This window comes from Ylistrum balloti, unplaced genomic scaffold (assembly GCF_031769215.1).
Source record: "Ylistrum balloti isolate Yb309-2 unplaced genomic scaffold, AGI_CSIRO_Ybal_v1 Utg371000, whole genome shotgun sequence".
NCBI classification, from domain to species: Eukaryota; Metazoa; Mollusca; class Bivalvia; order Pectinida; family Pectinidae; genus Ylistrum; species Ylistrum balloti.
In genome coordinates, this window is record NW_026782558.1 from 423,343 (window position 1) to 445,096 (window position 21,754).

General features: G+C 33.9%; 1 protein-coding gene across 1 annotated transcript in view; it reads left to right on the forward strand.

Moving 5' to 3' along the window:
• Positions 1–20,792, forward strand: part of LOC132559972 (sodium- and chloride-dependent glycine transporter 1-like) — a 35,085-nt gene extending 14,293 nt beyond the window's left edge. Inside the window, exons 4-14 of the mRNA XM_060224616.1 lie at positions 1,445–1,793; positions 3,866–3,998; positions 7,237–7,371; positions 7,742–7,845; positions 8,383–8,507; positions 9,075–9,187; positions 14,788–14,919; positions 15,424–15,523; positions 16,677–16,777; positions 17,026–17,193; positions 17,317–20,792. Of these exons, the coding sequence (XP_060080599.1) occupies positions 1,445–1,793; positions 3,866–3,998; positions 7,237–7,371; positions 7,742–7,845; positions 8,383–8,507; positions 9,075–9,187; positions 14,788–14,919; positions 15,424–15,523; positions 16,677–16,777; positions 17,026–17,193; positions 17,317–17,511 (1,655 nt within the window). The 3' untranslated portion in view covers positions 17,512–20,792. The remainder of the gene's footprint in view (positions 1–1,444; positions 1,794–3,865; positions 3,999–7,236; positions 7,372–7,741; positions 7,846–8,382; positions 8,508–9,074; positions 9,188–14,787; positions 14,920–15,423; positions 15,524–16,676; positions 16,778–17,025; positions 17,194–17,316) is intronic.
• The last annotated feature ends 962 nt before the right edge of the window (positions 20,793–21,754 follow it).

A 21,754-nucleotide genomic window follows, 5' to 3' on the forward strand; every position in this document is an offset into this window, starting at 1 on the left:
CAGATAAATTTCTCTGTCACCTCCTCCATATTTGTCATCCTGCCATTTTCATCATAAATGGGTTTAGGCCAATGTAGAAATGTTAGGGAAGTTTTAGGCACCTTAAATGCTTGATATAAAGTGCTATACTTAAACGTATGCCCACAGGAAAAGGTTGATTGTGATCATTTATCATCTAACCGCACACACAATCTTTTAAGAAATTTCCTGTCTCCTATTTTACCTGTGGCTGTCACCAGTGTTTCAATAGATCAATGCTGTCACCATTTGTATAGCCTATACATATTATCATAGTGGGTTTTTTAAATGTCCAATTTAAATCAAATCTTGTTTGCATTTGAAACAAACAAAATTAATTTATGATAACTAAGCTACAGCATAACCATGACTAAAATACAAAGAAAGAGAGCATTGTTATAGATGAAGATTGAATAAATAAAGAAATGTAAATTATTTTTCCCAACCAACAGCACTCACTCAGTGTTGCGGGATATGTGCAGTTTATTCAAATGCCAGAAAATGATGTACAATAAAGGTTAAAGACCTTTTAGGATAGACAAAATATTTACATATGATGTACCAGTGTTAACTGTCAACCATGTTGGTATTATAAACATGACTGATTTCAGAGACAGGTGTTGACAAATTCTCCAGTAGGTCAGACTCACATTTAACCTGCACTGCTGACATGATTGATCATAGTTTAGGAGGGAGATATGTCTGTAAATAGGTAACTCATGAACCAGAATTCTGTGTAGGATTTTACAGTTGTTTGCAAAGACACAGTATACAGAAAAATGAACTTTCATAAACTAAATGGGGGTGGGGGGTAGCTGTCTTGTGGTTCTACCCCCAACTCGGATGGCATTAAAAACAAATTTTCAGCTACATATGTGTCAGTTAAGTCAATTAAGGAGTCTATGCACAATTCATGTTTAAACATGGAATAATTAACCTGTTTTTGCCAATGACTCAAATGCTTCAAGTATTGTTTGTTACGTACTGTTGTACTGACCAATGACCTATGTGTTTTAGCTATTTTAAATGGTGAATTGACCCTTGACCTTTATTGTGTTTCATCTGAGGGTATTGTGAATCAACCCTTGACCTTGGGATTAAAAGCATTGGATATGGTTTACTGACCCTTGAACTATGTGTTTGGAATGGTGAATTGACCCTTGATCTTAATGTGTTTTAGGCAGTTGGTATTGTGCATTGACCCATGACCTTTGTGTTTAGGGTACTGGGAGAAGTGAATCAACCTTTGACCTTTGTATTTCAGGTATTGGATATGGTTTACCTTACTGGCGCTTGATCTTTGTGTTTGTGGGGATGAATTGCTGACCTTGATGTATATGTTTGTATGGTGTATACATATCAACCTTTGACCTTCATGTTTTATGCTTAAGTAATTGTGTAGTGATCTTTGACCTTTGTGTTTTAGGTGTTGGGTATGGTATGGTGATAATTTCCGGAATTGTGTGTGTGTATTACAACATCATCATTTCCTGGACCCTCTACTACTTGTACCATTCTCTTCGAGCTGTCTTACCTTGGAGCACATGCAACAACTGGTGGAATACAGAACAGTGTTACATACGTACTGGCCTCAATACCACAACGCAAGCCAACAATGAAACAACAACAACGAATAATTTCAACCGCACCTTGACTGCTCATAACACGTCATCTCACCATGTCACAGCAGGAAATTCTTCTCTGGTCGCTGGAAATGTGTCTGCTGCTGTTCAGAGTGTTACTAACAGGATGACAGCCAGTGAGGAATTCTGGGAGTAAGTGGCCTCAGTTTTATAGGAATGGCAACTGTGTGACATGTTTCTAATATGCATGGTATTGATATACATATATATATAGTTTTTTCTTCAATTTACATATTTTATGTATAAATAATTGTTGAAATGAGACTTCTGTATATATGTTTAACTCAAAATACTTTGAATATTAGATCAATTACATTTGGCATGATTACACGGTGGTGTTGTCAAACTGGGGACAACTTTTAGTCCAATACTGGGACCCGGATGAAAATGAAGTTTTGTGTCATGTCTGTGTCTGTCTATTCTCGTGTCCTTTGACTCGTCAGCCCATCCACCTTTTCCGTCTTCCCTTCATTTTGACCTTTGACCTTCATCAAAATGAATTTATATCTTGGCTTTATCTTCTATGTTTGACTTCTTGTCACTGGAAACTGGAAATTCTTACTTGGCGCATGGGTTCAACTGCAGTCATTTTTAGCATTCTGCTTCGTATTCGGCAGGGTACTATGCTTTGCTGCTTTGTCTTGTATTCATCCTGCCCCTTATTGAGTTATGTCCCTTTGACATGATAGGCACCTGTTACAGGATACCAAACTTTTTAATGTCTTCTATACCAAAGGGGTTATATGATTTGGTCAGAATTTAGAGCTCAAGGGAAGAGGCCCAACAGGCTGAACATATTTTCTTAACTGATTGCAGAAATAGGAATTGGTTTGGAACAAAAACCTTTAAGGCTATTTTTACAAGTAAACAGAAAAAGAACCATTTTGTATCCTGAAATGTATTCTAGAACTGATGTGAAAGTCATTCCTTCAACGAGTCTGCTTAAACTAGAGGAGCAATACAGACCCTACGAACCTCTTGTTTATCTAATCTCGAGGTCCCCTTCCTTAGATTTTAATCCACTAGTTTTACCCTTGGTTGGCTTTATGATATAATCACACAGAGTAGTTCCTTCTTGGTGACATTTGGCTAAGATATTTTTTTCAACACAATAATGTATTTCACTTAAGCATCTGACAGATATTTATTGCCCTGTGGCAATCTTGTTTTGCAATGAAGTAGGATTGTCCATCGTTAAAATTCACATGTCGTCATATACTGTTTGTTATGTCTTTATCATTGACTCATTCCAACAGCAAGGTCACCATTAGTGTCGAACACCAATACACACTGATTTCTAATTAAATTCTGTACTAGTCTGACCACCTGTGTGGTTCATGATTTATTCATCATAATCACATTTAAGCCAAGTGTAAGTAGAGAGTTATCAGATGTTGTGATTGATCAATGATCGGTATCGGACTATGGAGGCTGAAATTGTTGAAATATTAATTGTACATCTACCTGAATCTGTAGGTTTCATTGATTTGATAAAGCGGTGGTGGTGATTTGTTATTACACTGGACATTGGAAAGAATAAGTCAAACATAGGTCACTTTCACATTAGAGGTTGAAACAGTTGGATCAATTGAACCTGTGAAAAGAACCCCAGGTACAGATTGGGACTGCGAAATATTAATTCCACACATGCAGTTTGAGGTGTTCAGCTTTTATATGTTCAAAATTAACTTGCTGAATATCATGATTATTCAGAATTTCAGCTTAAGGCAGTGTCAGTGCATGCAAATATTTTTGAAAGTGTGCATTTATTCATCTTTGGATAATACCTGGCCGTCTGAGCCCTTTCAGCAAGAATACGAGATCATGTTTCACAAATAATGACACATTCAGAATAAAGATACACATAAGCCATGTTCCTGCCAAAGAAATTATTTCATAGCAAAACTTCAATGCTTCTTAAATCGTTTTTAGAAAGATAGTATTGAGAGAAAAATAGTGAGACCTAGACGTATTTTGGTGTAGTATACAAGTTGATTTCCACATAGATACAAGCTAGCAGATCAGGTACACATTCAAAAAACAAAAAATAAAAATTGATGTGATTATATTCCCTCAAAATCATCACACTCATTCTGCATATTTTACCTGCAACCTGCACAAAATCAGAAATGTTCCTACCATCCAAACAGAACAGTTACATGTAATAATCTCTCCTTGATGAGGAATGTTTTGTCTTGTTACAGGAGAGGAGTGCTACAGAGGACAAGTGGGATAGAGGACATGGGAGAAGTGAGGTGGGAACTCCTCATCTGTCTCTTCCTTGCCTGGATTGTCATCTTCCTCTGCTTGTGTAAAGGTGTCAAGTCATCCGGGAAGGTGATTACGTTTAAACAGTATAATATAGAATCTCCAATTTGCACTCCATATAGATTTGGTGATCTATCAGTGTCCCTTACTGAGTTGAGGCAGGAAATCTGTGTCTTACAGTGGGTGATGGAACAGCATGAACAAATGAACACAATTAAGTCTGGCTATGCATTTTTTTGTTTTGTTTTGGGTGCCTTTACCAAATAGGGTTGTGCTACTGTGGGAGTACTTTGCACTTCAACTCCTTTTTATGGAATCATGTTCCTTTTTGTTAAAAATAAACATTGGCAGTACATTCACATATTTGCAAACTTTCCAGATTCTGTTGAGAGTTACAGGATTTTTCACTTCTTGGCCCAGCCTCTTTATCTTATTAATCCCTTTGGCCCCTTTTAAGAGTGAAGCACCTTCATGTGAAAAATAAGCTGTGGCTGTGCATTCATTTATTCTTCAATGCATTAGTTTTATGTAGTGCCTGAAACCTTTGTATTATGTCCTATAGGTGATTTCTCATTTCAACCATTTTTGGGAATTTTTTTTTTTCAGAAAATGCCCCTTCTATGAAAAATGAATAAAATGTTTTATGTCCTTCTTAGCTTCATTCATCATGGCAAAGAGGAACTCTACTTCTAATGGATTATTTAAAAGGAATAATATGTCATGAAACCTGTATTATCTCCGCATTATAAACAATCCCAGGGGGGGTTTCTGAAACGTTTGCCTTTAATGGCATAACTTACAAAAAGTGCACATGGTATCTACTTCACAGGGATATGCTCTTTAATGATTGAACAAAAATGTGTCTGCTCATGTACGGCTGTGCACAATGCATACCTGTATGCATGGGTGTCACTACTTGGTGATAGCTCTATTTTCAGATTTCAGCACTAGATTAATATTAAATTACAAAGAAAAAAGCAGGAAAAATAGTATTTCAGTCAAGGAGTACAGTAAACAGGCTCATTTCATTTTAATGAATTAATATTTATTAATTTTGTCCTTAGAAAACCAATATGTATATATAACATATTTAAATATGGTAAACAGGTTTGTAGTAGTAAGAAGTTGGACCCTCTGCTTTAACTAATGACAGGTATGAAAGGTAACTAACAACCAAAAGAGCACCAAGTTAAAGTCACCTATAGTTTCCTTGAAGTACAATAGAAAATCAACAGGGTTCTCCTTTTATTCACGTTTTAGAAAGCAAAAAAAGGAGTGTGCGTCTTATAAAAGCCAATGAAAAAGATTATTTCTCTCATGATCAAGGTCATGTTGGTAATAGTGTATTAACAGATTCACACTGTTACCTGGAATCAACCTGTGGGACCCGACAGCAGTATACCCACAGGGGCATGCAGCAATGTTTCTCAGGGAAGGAGCTAGTGTAGTGTACTCAATAATTGATTAATGGGAAACAACGAAACACCAGAGAGAACGTCACCAGCCTCCCTGTCGTCAGTATTCAGCCAATCACAAATCAGCTACCTACAAAGAAAACAAGACTTCAAATATAATAGACTACATTTACATACATGTATTTTTTTGATCACCATGAACATGAAATAAACTGGTAGAGATTGTTTTCTTTGAAATGGGTTTTAGAGATTTACATATGCACATGTCCAGGTGAAGTTCTCATTTTTTCAGACTCTAGACTGATGGGAGTAATTATAATTGGAAAATGACATTAAGAACAACCCCCTACCCTCATCCCGCAAAAAAAAAAGACAAAACAACAAAGAAATGATAAAAATATAAATGTTCATACTCAAATTAATTATTTACTTTGGAAGATTTTCTTAATTATTTGTTTTGTTTCAATTGGTAACAGTGGCATTTTGCCTGGAAATCACTGATCTAGTTGTAAAAAAAAATGATTTCTTCAACAATACAATGTTATTGGTATAGCATAGAACTTCTACACAACCAGTAGAAGATTAGAGTGTGTCATTACGATGACTACACGGTCACCTTCATCTTATAACACAACCAGTAGAAAATTAGAGTGTGTCATTACGATGACTACACGGTCACCAACATCAGACAAATGACCAGTGTGATGTGCTATGACATATGCAGTGTACAAGATGGTAAGGAAGCAATCAATTGTTTGGAATCCTATGTATACTAAGGTCAAAAATAGTTTGACGAAATGGTAAACAGATTATGGACAAACAAATTAAACAAGATGATAACGACACACTGTAGTTGTTTTGGCTACGCTTTGTTTAAGATGTGCAAAAGTCTGTGACCCCCTTCATCATGGTTTAGTACTAGCTTTCTTTGGGATATCCAGATGGCCGTGTTGACAAGATGACGAAAAGGTTGTTTTCCCTGTCGGTTGACTATTTTGGAATTTTCCCACTCATTACAATTTTGCTGTACAGAATGATCTGTAAGTGCTGACTTGGGACTGAGAATGCTTACACTCTGATCTAGTGAATTTTTTACCTTCTTGGGATTCCACATCTTTCTGGTGTTCATTCCTCTGGTTTGGGTCGTGGTTAAATTGCTTCTTATTTTGTACATTCTGCAACATTCACTTCCGGATGTTTAATACTTAAGATAGGACATTGCCGAGATTCTTGTGAGGTTTCATGGCAGTTGCAATACCATAACCACAATAAATTATTATTTCTGACAGGACTTCCATGTAAGGCATGAAATACGCAAAATAGGTCTATAGTATTTTTATTTTTTGTTGTTTTTCAAACAAAAGGTTGTGCAAATTTTAATTATCATAATAAACATAACTTTCACTATATATTTAATTGTTATTCAATACTTTTTTTAGTTTTAGTTTATTAAGTGAAAAGCTAACTAGTTATACCCTTTAACCTCATAATCTGTCTGTGTAACTCTTTCATTGGTGTTATTTATTGACACATGAAGACTTTTTCATTTCTGTCAATTTTTAAATACAAGTTATTTGTAGAAATGCCATCATTTGTTGTAAGATTATCCATGTCATGTAAAATCATTTTTTACAGGAACTCAATTTTCATGGATTTTCAAAATAGTACTATTTCATGTGCATTTGATTTCAAAGATAAAGGATACTCCAAACATTTAAGAGTTGCCTCAAAATTAGCAAAAATATACTTCACAAAAATAAATGAATTAACAGTACTTTTCATCAGTAGTTACCAACGCTTTTCACTCAACTTAGGTCTAATCAGATGTTTCATTCAGACATGGTAACAAACCACAGCATGTTTTTAATGACCTCTCATGTTGTCTTTTCCAGGTTGTGTATTTTACAGCTACCTTCCCATACCTAGTGCTGCTGATTCTACTTGTTCGTGGATTGACACTCCCCGGCGCTGGAGAAGGCATTAAGTTCTATCTTATCCCAGACTTCAACAAGCTTAAAAACTTTCAGGTGAGATTGTTTATTAATCTAAAGAACAAAGTTATCAATCATACAGAGTTAATCAATTACTTACTGATACATATGTAACCCTGGTAAATACTCTCCGCAATATACCACTCGGCTAGCGAGAACTTCTCTTTAGCTCAATTGGTTGGGCATCAGACTAGTGAGTCAGGGGTCCCGGGTTCGATTCCTAGCAGAGGCATTGAGATAAATAATGACCTCTGTTACATTGGCACCCATGTAGGGACTCGAACCTTAGACCCTATGACGTTACATTCTTCAACATCATTCACCAGGTAAAATGCTATGAAATAAATTTATCACATTATTATTGTATATTCAGACTGTACTTTTAATATACTATAATCCTTTTCAGGTGTGGGGTGATGCTGCAGTACAGATTTTCTACTCCATAGGTCCTGCTTGGGGTGGTCTTATCACCATGGCAAGCTATAACAAGTTCCATAACAACTGTTACAGGTCAGTGCTCACAATATTTTTTTTTTTGAATTCTGGCAGAGAAATTGTTTTCTGACTTGATATTAAAAACATATTACACTACAGAGGTAATGGTTGTGAACTGTAATTACAGCCATTAGGCCACACCAAATTAATCTGTGGTTCTTCAGAAAGTCTTGAAGGCAATATTGGAGCAAATAGATGAATTTTATTGCTTTTGATAACATTTTTATTTGCACATTTTCATTGATGAAGGGTTTCCGTATCAAAATTATTTTTGGTCAGCATTCAGTTATCATTGTCATTCACAGCAGCTTTAGTATGTTTAACTAAATGAGACATCAGCTGATATTGCTAGTGCCCACTGGAGAATAATTCTCCCAATAGTACGGACATAAATAACAAAGGATTCCACCATTGTTTGATCTTTCTTTGTTCTTTGAATATTTTATCTTTCCCCTTCATATGATATTCCAGTCTATTATATTATCAGCCTTGCCTTAACTTTCCATTCCATAGTGCTGACTCCTACAAATTTTTTATCTTGTTTTCTTTCAGGGATGCCATGATCGTGCCCTTTGTTAACTGTGGGACCAGTGTCTTTGCTGGGCTGGTCATATTCTCTGTGCTTGGATTCATGGCCCATGAAACAGGAGTGGACATAGAAAAAGTCGTCACACATGGTAAGTAACAAAATAACCAAATAGGAGTGGGCATAGAAATGTCAAACAATTTGTAATGAAACAGGAGTGGACATTAGAATCATCACACGATTTGTAAAGAAACAGAGCTGGACATCAGAAACATTATCACACAGTAGGTTAGGTTCTAAATGATTCAATCAATATTCCTCACAGAATTGCATCACCTTTTTTAATAAAAACTAGACCCCTACAGTTAATTGAATAAAAAGTGCAGTGGATATGATATGTATTGTGCCAGTATTGAAGCTCAGAATTCATTCATGAAAGAAAAAAAATGTAAAAGCACAAACTGGTTTGGTTTCATTTGATCAACCACTGACAATAAACCTACATTATATGTCTATCTAAATTGATTTCAGTTTCAACAGAAATGCCAACAGTGCTATTGATCAGCCAGCCCGTTGCTTTGTGTCAGAGTTATTGTCAGTAGACAGTAATACAGTAGTAATCATTTTACCTCTATGCAGGCCCCGGACTGGTGTTGTGTCAGAGTTATTGTTTGGCTCAGTAGACAGAAATACATAAGTAATCTTTTTACCTCTGCAGGCCCCGGACTGGCATTCGTGGCATACCCGGAGGCAATGACAACACTTCCTATCTCCCCTCTTTGGGCTGTCCTCTTCTTCCTGATGTTGTTTACAGTTGGACTTGATACCCAGGTACACTCAAGCATTAAAATCCAGTCTGTACCCGAAATATCTCATACTGATATTGCTACACTGTGTCCTCTTGGCTCTCTAATAGTCTTAAGTGAAAAAACTGTTAAAGAGAAACCACATATTCATAGTAACAAGAACAGACAGATGTTAGAGTTTCTATTTTATCACAACATAGGCTATATCTCTGTGAAGATACGGATATGCACTTAGTGTAAGGTGCCGAAATTCATTATCATTATGTACACTTTTTCATTATGGCTGAGGAAGGAATGTAATATGCTTTAATAATGAAAATATTTAAGAAATTTTATTTCATATCGTCATCACTTATTTTTTTTGAAATATTGGTTATGTAAACATCAATTTATAAACAATATTCTCCCCGTCTTCAGTTGATAAACCTGTCTGTTCTCATGGTCTCAAACTGCAGCCAAAGCATTTGAGATCATTCAGTATTACAACTAAATTGAAACACATAGTGAATACCTGGTTAACACACCATGAAATTTAAACATGCTTTCATGTTGTATTTGTATAAATGATTAAAAATTTGTAGTATTTTAGTAACAAGCATCAATGTTCTCATCGTGTACATTATTACAATATGTATACAGTCTTAAGTAATATTTGTAACATTTCACGAGACTGATCTTCGTAACCTGATAAAAATGCACAAGTTAGTTTACCTTTTTACAGCAAACATACATTGTTGATTTTCATGTTTTTGATTCAGATTTCATCCTTTAGTAGTTTCCAAAAACTTTATTTGCTGTCAGAGTTAGATCATCCTTGTGCAATTGAAGTGCAAGAAATATTGGCCTATTTTGTTCAATTAATTGACCACTAGGACCTTGGTTGTTTGTTTATGAAATTACGATAGACCTACTGATTATTTACTTTCTGATGATCTTCGATAATTTAAAGCATTTTTGAGACCAATACTGCCTGAAATGCTTAATTTTAACAAATCTCTTAGTCTACATTAACAAAACAAACAGGGTTTATCAATTTGAAAAGTTACTGAAAAAAACCTGGAGAAGTACTTTGTTAACATTATCAAAAATCTTAGCAGAGGCCACAGTGTAGTTTTCATAGACCCTTTATGTAATGCTTTGATTAATGAACTTGAAAATCTTTCCTCTAGCCAGATGGTAAAATTTAACACACCATTGCTGTTTGAAATTTTCTATAGTCTTATTCATTCCTTAATTTGTACTTCTAATTAGAACTCTTTTTTTTTAAGTTTTGATTTTCTTTTTATTTAAAATTTTGGGAGTATGCTTTCTATATGTACTATACCTATGTTATGGATTTACCTCCCTGTATCTGTACATGAGCTAGAAGGAAAAGGTGCATTTTTGCTTCTCTTTGTTCAACAGTAAAAACAAAAAAATTATACATTTTTTCTTTTGATGGTTTTAGCAACAAATGAAATATTATATTTTCACAAATGTTCCATTCTATTTTGGAATCTAAAATATTTTGAGGAAACAGTAAATGAATAAATACCTAGAAGATATTGAAATGATCCATTACAAATTGTGTAAGGGGAGATAACTCTTGAAAACTTTCCATGAGATCATATAGACATGTAGTTATTTCTTTTTTCTTTTTTATTCTCCCTAACAATTCTTTGATATGTATGCACAAGTTTATAACGGAATCTATATAATGGTCACAGCTGTTTGGTGTTAATCCTATTTACTTGATTTTTTTATCTCAAAATACAAACATTTTGATGCATTGCTATATCCTATTAAATATCACTGACATGTGATGACAGTTGATTTAGCTGCATGATAATGTCAGTTATTTTAGTGTATGGAGATATGACAGAGGAAACAAATTAATTTTTATTAAGAAATGGTAGTGATGATGTTGTGATACTTTGATATAAGCTGCATCATTAGATTTCTTTTTGCTTCAAGAAAAAATTTAAATGTGCAGTAATACCATTTTCTTCTTGTATCAACTACTTTCAGAATGTGGGTTGATAGTGAAGAAATTAGATTGAAACACTTAAAGAAATTAGAATTATAAAACAAGTGTAAAATAGTTTTCAAAAAGGCTTTAAAGGCTGACCATTATTAATAAACAACAACTGCATTTCATTGTTTACAAATTATGAATTAACTCTTACATTTGTCACTATTTATGATATATATATTAAAATCTTATATATTGAAGTTAATCAGCAGCTATTATTTTCTCTTTTGTGTAAACAGCAGTTATAAGTGCATGGATACAGGGCCACAGGTAAAAACGAAAGTATGAGTCATTTGTGAGCGTTGTATTAATGTATGATCACTTAGTACTTATACTTTTTTAATGGGGAGTGTCGTTTATTAGTTAACAATTAAAAATGTACATGATCTATGTATCTAATAGCATTATGTATCATTTCTGTTTATAAAATGCAAGCTTATGACATCCAGATTGGCCTCACGATTGCCCAGAACTTACCATACCGATTCCTTTTACCACATGCTGTGTAAGTAGTGGGCTATCAGAAATCCTTTAGCTTAGATAGTACATGCAAGTCTTGATTGAAGTTATCTACCCTTGGCATCAATATAAAAGTTAATATGATGTAATTGTAAATCCTGATATTTGATAACTGGTCAGGTAGCAATGTTATGAAAATTAGAAAAACTGATAAAGTCATTCACAAATACTTCATAATAATTGCCTGATCTCAATATTTTTTCTTCAGGTTTAATGAAAACTTTCTGCTTGATTTGTAAGGAATATTTCATTGACAGGCAAAGAAAAAAATTAATAGAATAAAGAGTATCAATTCTTGTCAAATGGACTAAACTTGTCGATGTGTTGTACATATGTTGTAGAAGAAACATGTCATTCAACATGAACATGGAGCCAGATTTGTTTCCTCAACTTACTGACATTTATTTCAATTCTTGTAGGGATATCTTCGTTTGATATCACTGAGTAGTTTACACAGGGAAAATGTAGCATCAAGTGATATCTAGGCTGTTGTACTCAAGTGCTTTAAAAGTTGTAAATAAATTAATAATATTTATTAATTTTGAATAATCATATCTTAGAGATTTAAGTTAATGTTAATTGTAATTATTAGTAAAGTAAATGTGATGAGGAATTTTCTGTGTAGTTTTTAACCCTGATAACAAGATTTGTAGTAACCTCTCCCATTTTGTATCTTACTTCACCAGCTTCGGATGCTGACTGATTCCCTGAAGACTTAACTCGTCAAGGCCCACTCTAAGTCACTCCATCCAACCGACTGTCTTGGTTTGCCGTGTACCGTATGATAAAATACATAATCAAATATTATTATCAATCCAAACACGTACATGAAAAATGTACCTTCTATTATGTCACATTTTCAAGCAATGGTCTTCATTTTCATGTTTCTCCAAGGACAGCATTCAATACTGCTTGCACATTTGTAAATGTCTTTCTAGGATAATTAAGATCATGTTAGAATTATAGTGTTATCACTTTTAAACAAATATGGATTGAAGTAAAGAAACATAAGTTTTGAAGATCAGAGATGTTTGTAAATTTCCTTAAATACCTTTCTACTGGTATTTTCTAAACTGCAAAGGTATTTGATTTTTTTAAAAATAACTTCAGAAAGGATTTCTAGAAAACCTGAATCTTAGAATTTAAAATCAATGCAAAACAAAAACAAAACAAAAATCATAGATTTCTAATATGTATGACAATTTATTAATTTTTTTTAAGAGGATGTAAGTGCATTTGTTTGTCAGGAAACACCATACCAACACATGCTAGAAAGGATCACTGCTATAGGGAGGCCCTTAATATGTCTGGCCAATTAAATTGATCGAAAATGTTTAAAACCTTACAAAATGGCTGCTGTACTGGATGTATCATTCAATCCAAAATTTATTATTCATTTCAAGATTCAAACAACACTGAGATATTTACTTGGCCAGAAGAAACCTGTTTTATAAGGACTGTATTCTGAATCACACCTGTAAAAGGACCATGTTCTAAACACAGCTTTTCTTTTAAAATTCATTTTTTATTTTGTACGTCTTTTCATTGACAATACATCTTTTTTCATTTGATATCTTTTAGGTGGAATAAGCTCTTTATTTCATCCATAGAGAACACATCTGACTGGTCCAGCAAAACTGGAAGTGAATGTCTTATGTGTGAAACTCTTAGATGAATATTTTTCCTATCAAAAAACTGATAACACGTTCATTACCACTGAGTGTGAGATTATAATGTTCTATACAGATAAGCACTTAACGAATGGTGCAGTCTTACTTTGACAATTTTACTTATGTTTGAGACGTACAATCACTTAATAGTTTGTTAACTATTCCAGCATCAATGTGTGTGGATAAACCAGGTAAAGCAAAAATCATTGGGTTTTTAAAAACAATTTTTATACAACTGAAACAATATTTCAAAATTGGTAAATGCTTTTAAAATTATACATAAATAAAGATATTTATGAGGTCATGGAGAGCTCTGAACCTTGACATAGCGATATTAACCCATTGTGTCAAAGGTTTTGTCCATTTGTCAAGGATTCATAGAATTCATCTCCAACGAAATACAGGCCACTAGTAGCTGTGAAAATCTCGTTTATTGGAACATGGACCTTACTTGTGATCAGTACTACCTAATATTTCACTTTCACCGGGAAATGTCAGCCTATTTCAGTTCATTTGAGACAATGAAAAGAAATGAAGCTCATTTCCCAGTGGCTTTTCAGAATCACAATGGTACAGGCCTCAGGTGACTTTTCTATGTGTCTGTATTGGTAGTCTTCCACGACAGAACGATCCATATTTTGTCTAATATGATAACTTGCGACAAAATGAGTTATTCTTCTCTTATCTATAATTGATGAGAGTTAAGCATTTTCTTTATGAGCAAAGCAGTCCCACCCATTTATTATTTTATTATTTGTAGAAAAGAATTTTATTGAAATAAATTTAAAGAAACTGGAAAAAAATTAGACACATGCTGTTTTGGAGTAATATTGAAAATAATCAACCTTTTTCTGTATGGAATGAATCATGTTTTCTTTTTTTTTTTTTTAAAGAATTAACAAGCATAATAGTATGTAATTAATTTCTTTATCATAGAACATTAATTCATTTACTGATAGATAATAGTTTGATTCATGTTTACCATTGCTTGAAAAGTTTTACATTTTTTTCAAACTGGAAGAGAAAACATTATGGGATTTTGATATTTTCAAAATAAATCATTTACCACTTCACCTGGAAATCTGGATTCAGATTTAAAAAATCAGTTTACAGTATTCATGTTTTAATTAAAAAATTCCTGAGGTATTTGAATATATTTTAATCAAATTATGTTGAAACGCAATCTTAATCACCATCAAGAATTGGAATATAATTTTTTATAATACTGATAAAGAATGTTTAATAAGTGATTAGGGATTAATTTTTCTCTTCCTTTTGCAAAATTTTTGACATATTGGAATGTTATGAGGATAATAATCAATAAAAACTCTTTATAGCAGAAGCTACATGACTTCAAAGGTCAAGTCTACTGTTGTTGGTTCAAATGTGTATTGGCATCAATTAACACTACATTCTGTATTGTAGTTTGGGATGTTTGAAACTATGACAAGTGCATTTGTGGATGAGTTCCCAGATCTCCTCGCAAACAGGAAAGAACTATTTACAGCTCTCATGTGTTTTATCGAGTTCCTGTTGGGTGTCCCTTGTGTGATGCAGGTGAGAAGAAAGAGTCTGAGCTTCATAGATTTATTGAAGAAGACTTTACACCAGTTCTGTTGACAATATAAATCAACGTTATTGTTGATTCTTTTGTGTACTTTATTTTTTTATGCCCTTGCTGTTTTAATTTTATAGAGACATTGAGACAACCTTGTCCATCTCTGTCCTATCTCATGTCAAGAGCTCAATGAGTTAACATTTCATGAACCAAAGATTATTATTTATTGAATATTGTGAATGGGAGCATTTATGTCTACAGACCTTTTCTTTGTTTGTTTAATTGTGATGTAAGCCACCACTTGGGACTGACATACATTATGTGAAAATTACAAGTATATGAATTAAAACTATTTCTTTACCCTTGGGGGAACAGGATGGATTAGGAAGAAGTGTACTTTTTGTTTTTACCCCATATCATTTTCTGTTTGATTTCTTCTCTTTTTGCTTTTATTTAGAAATATTTGTAGTATGTAAACTAAAGAAGTTTGTGTCATTTTGTAGGGAGGTGTGTACATTCTCCAGATTATGGATTGGTACTGTGCAACATTTTCCCTCATGCTCCTCTGCTTAGCTGAGTGTATAGCTATCGCCTGGATTTATGGTAAGCTTAATATTCTCCAAGAAATGTTAGGACTAAGTCTAATGGAACACTTTGCTGAAATTTGTAACTTGCTTAGGACAAAGTTCCTAATTCAGTTGCAATGATGTGAAGAGATGAGCATTACAGACCCAATGGACCTCTTGTTTTAATTTTTAGATCACCTGAGACAAAGTTATACTCTATGAAATCCTTCTTCTGTAGGAATTATTTCACTTTGTCCAAATTTGGTCTGACACATTCTAGGGGGAAAGGGGGACACAGTTTTGTAAAAATCAGGTGTCTTGACTCCTCTTGGGGCCAGTAGTGCTGAGCACAATAGGTGAAATAGAGGAATCACATTAATATCCGTTTTCTTCTCTTTTAATGATGGTACTATGACCAAATTTGTTCAGAAACACCTTCAAAGGGGGGGACAAATCCAATTTTGTGGGTTTCATCCCTCCTAGGGCTCCTGAAGGGATTATACCTGGGATAACAAAATTTTTTATTAAACTCCTTTTTAAGGAATGAAAGGATTTTGTCAAAATTTGACCTGAATCATACTTTGGTAAAAGGGACTAAATTTAGTTTAAATGGTGGACCCTCAGAGGACAGATGGGTGGGGACAAGTAGGTGAAATAGTGGTAAAGAAGGACAAACCTTCTTCTTTTGTTGTGATGAAGGTATTTTGACCAATGTTGGTCAGAAATATTTTAAGGGGAATGATAGACTAAATTTGGTCTGAAGCATCATTGGGTCGAGGGGATTCAATTTTGTTTAAATCAAGGGTCTCACTCCCCTTTGAAAAGAAGGTTGGGATCAAATAAAGGAATTAGGAGTTCATATTTAGAATTCTTTCTCTTCTGTCTGGATCAGGTAATTGTGACGAAACCACACTAGGTGACTGATACAGTCCCCATTTGCTGATTATTTACAGATTATAATCAGATTTGACTGATAATGTTTCCCATTCAGAATTATATATTCAAGGTATTTGATTTTTCATGATTTTGTTTAATTGTCACAAAAAGCAAAAATTGGAGATTCAGAAATAATTTTTACCTTATCTTTACTGCATTTCTTCATGAATTATCTATAAACAACAGTTACCAGTAAACAAAGACTAAAATCATGTTGTAGATGCTCGATCAAATGTTAATTTTATATTTGGCAGGAGCGGACCGTTTTTACAAGGACATAGAACTTATGATTGGTTACCAGCCAAACATTTGGTGGAAAATCTGCTGGTGTTTTATCTCTCCTTCCATGATTACGGTAAATCAACTTAATGAACTGGCAACTCCTCATTTACAGAGTTATTGCCCATTGTTAATATTTCATATCAGAGCATAACCTTGCTGGCATTTAAGTTAGGAAAATGAAACTTGATGGAAATATTGGTCATACTAAATTGATATTCAGTATGCCAACTAAAGAGTTATTGCCCTTTGTTAAAGTTATATGTCCATTAAAGTTTTTTGGGGGAAGCTGCTTGTGAGTGAGTTTCTCTGTTGTTTTGACAGTTTGTGTGGATATTCAGTGTATCAAGCTTCACTCCAGTGACATACGGAGATTACGAGTACCCAAGCTGGGGAATCGCCCTTGGCTGGATGTTTGGTCTGGCTTCCCTGGTACCTATTCCGCTATGTGCTATCATCTCCATCTGGTGTGAACGTGGATCTCTTGTCTCGGTAAGTAGCCCAGCGTAATAAGTAAAGCGTTGTCTTGATTCAGGTAGAAACTTCTATTCATAAGCTTTTTATAACCGCAGTACCAAACTACTTTTTATTTCTTTGTCATATTCATGGTTTCAGAGAATACAAAAGCTTTGTCAGCCAACTGAAGACTTCGGCCCAGCTGTACCAGAATATCGGGAGAAATACTTTGCCTCACTGGATACGAGACGTTCTTACTTCCCTACACTCCGCAACAGATGTCCACGGTCCAAACTTTCTATGACAGAACTTCGCTCATCACCAGAGTCGCAGATCTTCATTACATCATCATGAGACTGATGTTACAGAACACACTTGTCAAGGTTTTGTCATGTGATTCATTTTAGTTATTACATAACTGGATTATTATAGTTACTTGGTCATTTTCTGACCTCAAACTGTTTGCTGTAGAACTGTCTCCATCTTTTCAGATGTTTTCCACGTCAGAAACCATACACACAGCAGATCGACAGTCTCTTCATGGCTTATTTCTTTGGTTTATTCCATATGTCCTGAAGTGCTTAACTGTTGCCTTGTGACAGTCTGACTTCCTCTGTGTTGTCCAGAGGTTGTTTATAGGCTTACGATCTGACTAAACTTTAAATTCAATGATTTACACAATATTGAACTGCAAAACTATAAACTGAATACAATATCATCAAAATTTATGTAAAAGAAAAAAAAAAATTTCAATAATGAATTAGTTGAAATGTTTTTAGAAAAGAATCATGATTAGATTTAAATCAGTATGTTTTTAGACCGGTGTTTTGCCTATAGTGTTTTAGGATAGCTAGAACTTCAAATGTTTTGATACTTGTATAGAATAGAAAGTGAAGTCTGTAGTGTGGGGATTTACACTTGTGATATTATATGAGCGGTGTTAGGAATGACTGCCCAGAAAATCACATGTATATTATTCAAGCTAGGTTATGTTTATATGTAAAAATATTTCTAAGAATCTTTAACAATAATTCATTTTTAACTAACTGATAACTACAATAAAATTTTCAAGGAAAAGAATAAACAACAGTGATTGTACTCACCGTTTACAAAATTGGAGGGTCATTGAGTTCTTGTGTATATTAATGTCAGACCCTGGTCACTAAAATGATGTCTGTATTTATATATAAGTTCAGAATTTACGATTTGGACATTATTAATCATTGGTAAGTTAAGTACTTCTATGTTGAAGTATTTTTCTTGTACAGAATTATTATAGGTAAAATACCATGCATAAATGAATACTTGATTGTACAATTTGAATAACATATTTTTTTATATATGAAAAACCCCTATTTGAACATTTTTACTTAATTTTCTAGTCAGTTTACATGTGATGGACTATTGAACGACATGTTATTTTAGCTACATTTATATAGAACGTGAGATGAAAGGCTTAAATCCGAAAACCTTCAAGTGGAAGATTGAAAGCCTAAAAGGCTTATCAATGTAACTTTTTCTAGTTGTAAAGGAACAATATCTAGATATCAATGCAATATCATGTACCATATATGGATATACCATTCAATGTCGTTTTGTACCGTCTTCAGAAAAGTCATCTCTGACATATTTTTTCAGCAAGAAGGGTGCTAATTATTTCCTCAACAGTATTGATGTCCCATAGAATGATGACATAGAGTAAATTCATTTTAAATTTCCATTCCCATCTTCTTTAATGACAAGATCTTCGTGTGAAATATTACAGCCGTTATTTTGTACATATTCAAATCAAGAGTAGAATATGTCACAAATAGATTGATAATTTGTAAAGCTGTAATCCAGCATTGTCGAAATTCTCTCACTAACCAGTCAGAAGAGGATATAATTAAGCTTTATACTCAGTACTAAGTCATTATCTAATGTTTTGTGATCAAGTAGCTCAGTGGTAACCCAATGGCCTTTCATTGAGACATCCGGAGTTAATTCTCCAAACAGACACGCAAAGGTATGGGATCATTCGCCTGACCACACTAGTGTTTCTTAGGTATTTCAGTATTCTCCCACATTAAGACCCCTCACAGGCTTTATCCAGGCAAACAAGACTGATTAATATAAGATTTGATTACTGTGGTAAGAATATTTTTTGTTCTTTTTCCCGGTATTTTGTTGATAATTTTATACGTGATCATTTTTGTAGATTTTTTACATTCCGTTCACAGGTTTAGTAGGTGTTGTTAAGGAGTACCATTCAGTTACAGTCAGTATGACCAGATCACAGCATTTTATCAATCATTTTTATAGAGTAGCTGCCATTGCCATGATATGACGCTGACATAGCTCCAAACCATACAGTTCATCTTCAAAGATATTTCTTCAATTTGTATGTGTGTATTATTAGTCTGTTCAGAGCCATACAGCGACGCCTACTAGATATATATTACAAGTCTTTCTGGGTTGAACATGTACATCCATAGTTGATAGTTGGCCGAGAGACTCAGTTTGTTCATTTAGGATATTTTGCATGACACAACATTATACAGATATTTGATTTTAATGTTAATGTTTTTTGTTGAAATACATTTTTCATTGAAAAATGTGCTCAATATGGATGTGGAGTAGGAGAATCAAACTTTGCTTGGGGTTCTTTTTTATCAAATGTGCAAAGGTTTAAGCATAGATATATTAAGGTACCCTCTGGAGTTCATTGGATAAAAGTTAGGTTTGTTTTTTATAATATAAAAATTTTAAATGTAAAAAAAAAAATTCTTTTACGTGTCTTTGTAGGATAAGAGTATTCTTCCCTCAGGTCAGAAACAAAAGTGTGAAGCCCGCAGCAGAGGATCAAGTTTTATCACTTTTAATGATGGTGGAATATCTTTATTTCAATGATACAGTAATTATTGTGATAAAGAGTTTATGACATATCAAATAGGTTCAGTAATTAATGTGATTCAGAGGTTTGAGTCATAAAGGTTTACCCGATATTTAAAGAGCCACTTATTTAGCACTCTCAAAGCAGTGTCATCAGTTTGCTGAAATTATCAGTTTGTTTTGTCGCGCTTAAGAAGAGAAGATAAATCTGTTTTGTTGTGTAAAGGCCTTCTATAATTGGTTGGGGCAATGTTTTACTGAAATTCACATGTGTAGCTTATAAGGCTTATATCTAGCTTTGCCTAGGAAAGTCTCTGTGTAAAAGTGTTAGAGTATTTTATACATTGCACATCTCATAATGAGATTCACACATTTTTATTATAAATTCACCGTTTGTGCTTATAAGTTAGTAAATTTTTAAATTCATATGTTTAGCAAAGAATGAGGTCAAGAATGAATTAATGAGGCATTTTATAAAAGATAAGTAAATTTGTTTTGCCAAACATTGTGTTTTGTCAGGTCTGTAAAGCTCAAATAACTACATAAATTGGTTGAGTAATTATCATATACATGGTTTTGATTTTCATTACATTGCTGAATATATAGCTACTTGTATTGAACTATTATTACACTAAATTAGCCGATAAAAACTCTGTCTTGACAAAAACTACATATGTTATTAAGGCTTGATTTGCAATGCAGCTGTATGTTTTGATATTCAAAGAAAAATAATACTAGGCAGTAAAATTATCACTGGAAACATTGCTTTTGTTTGTGTTTTTTTTTTAACTTCGCTCATTACATAGTAGTGATGGCCCTTGGATCTTTTGATGCTAATAATACTGCTACAGTGGACTGCTATAGAAACAGTATTTAATGCATAATAACTACTTTCAGTTTAGCAGTAGTTAACACACCATTGGAAGAGATCTGGGTGAAAGTGGGAATTGGGTGTTGGTGAAATGATATTTTGACTACTTGTCAATACAGCAGTGTACGGAACTAGAGAAGTGTACGATGTAAAACAATAAAAAGGACACTGAACGTCATTGACAGATTGACCAATGGTCATTCCATTTTCATTTTATTTAATCTATGATTTAGACTATTGTTTTTGTTCGTCAACCAGCATGGTGGGCTTATGTCTTCACCTGGCATACGAGTCATTAGCAAGCTTTGAGAATTTCCAATACTTTGTAACAATGCCTGTGATCCATTTTGAATGTCACTGGTCAAAGTAACTAGATGTCAAAGAAATGGTGAGAACTTCAAGTGACTTCCTGATAAGATCCTGATATTTTAGCATGGATTAAACCTTACACAAAAGCACGTCCAATACTGACCACGGACTGACCAGCCCTCAACATCAACAGTAAATACCAATTCATTTATAGGCTTGGCATTTGCTTCGGCTTTTGGTTAAAATCATAACCTTAGCTTTCTCGCTTGGGCGGACGCACAACGCAGTATAGAATCACAAGAAACTGCATAGGGCATCCGTCTGATCTATGGATATTTCTCAGGAAGAAAGCGTTTTCGTTAAAGTCGCCTGATGTACACACATAATAAACGGTAAATATCCACTTCATTTAACCAGCATTAGTATCATGGTGTTATTTTTTATTAATCTCTAAATCTCCCTTGCACAAGCTTTGCGCACACAAAGAATCGTGGACAGGTGCCGTCTTATCTGGAATTCTCTACCTGTAGTTCCAGACACATGTAC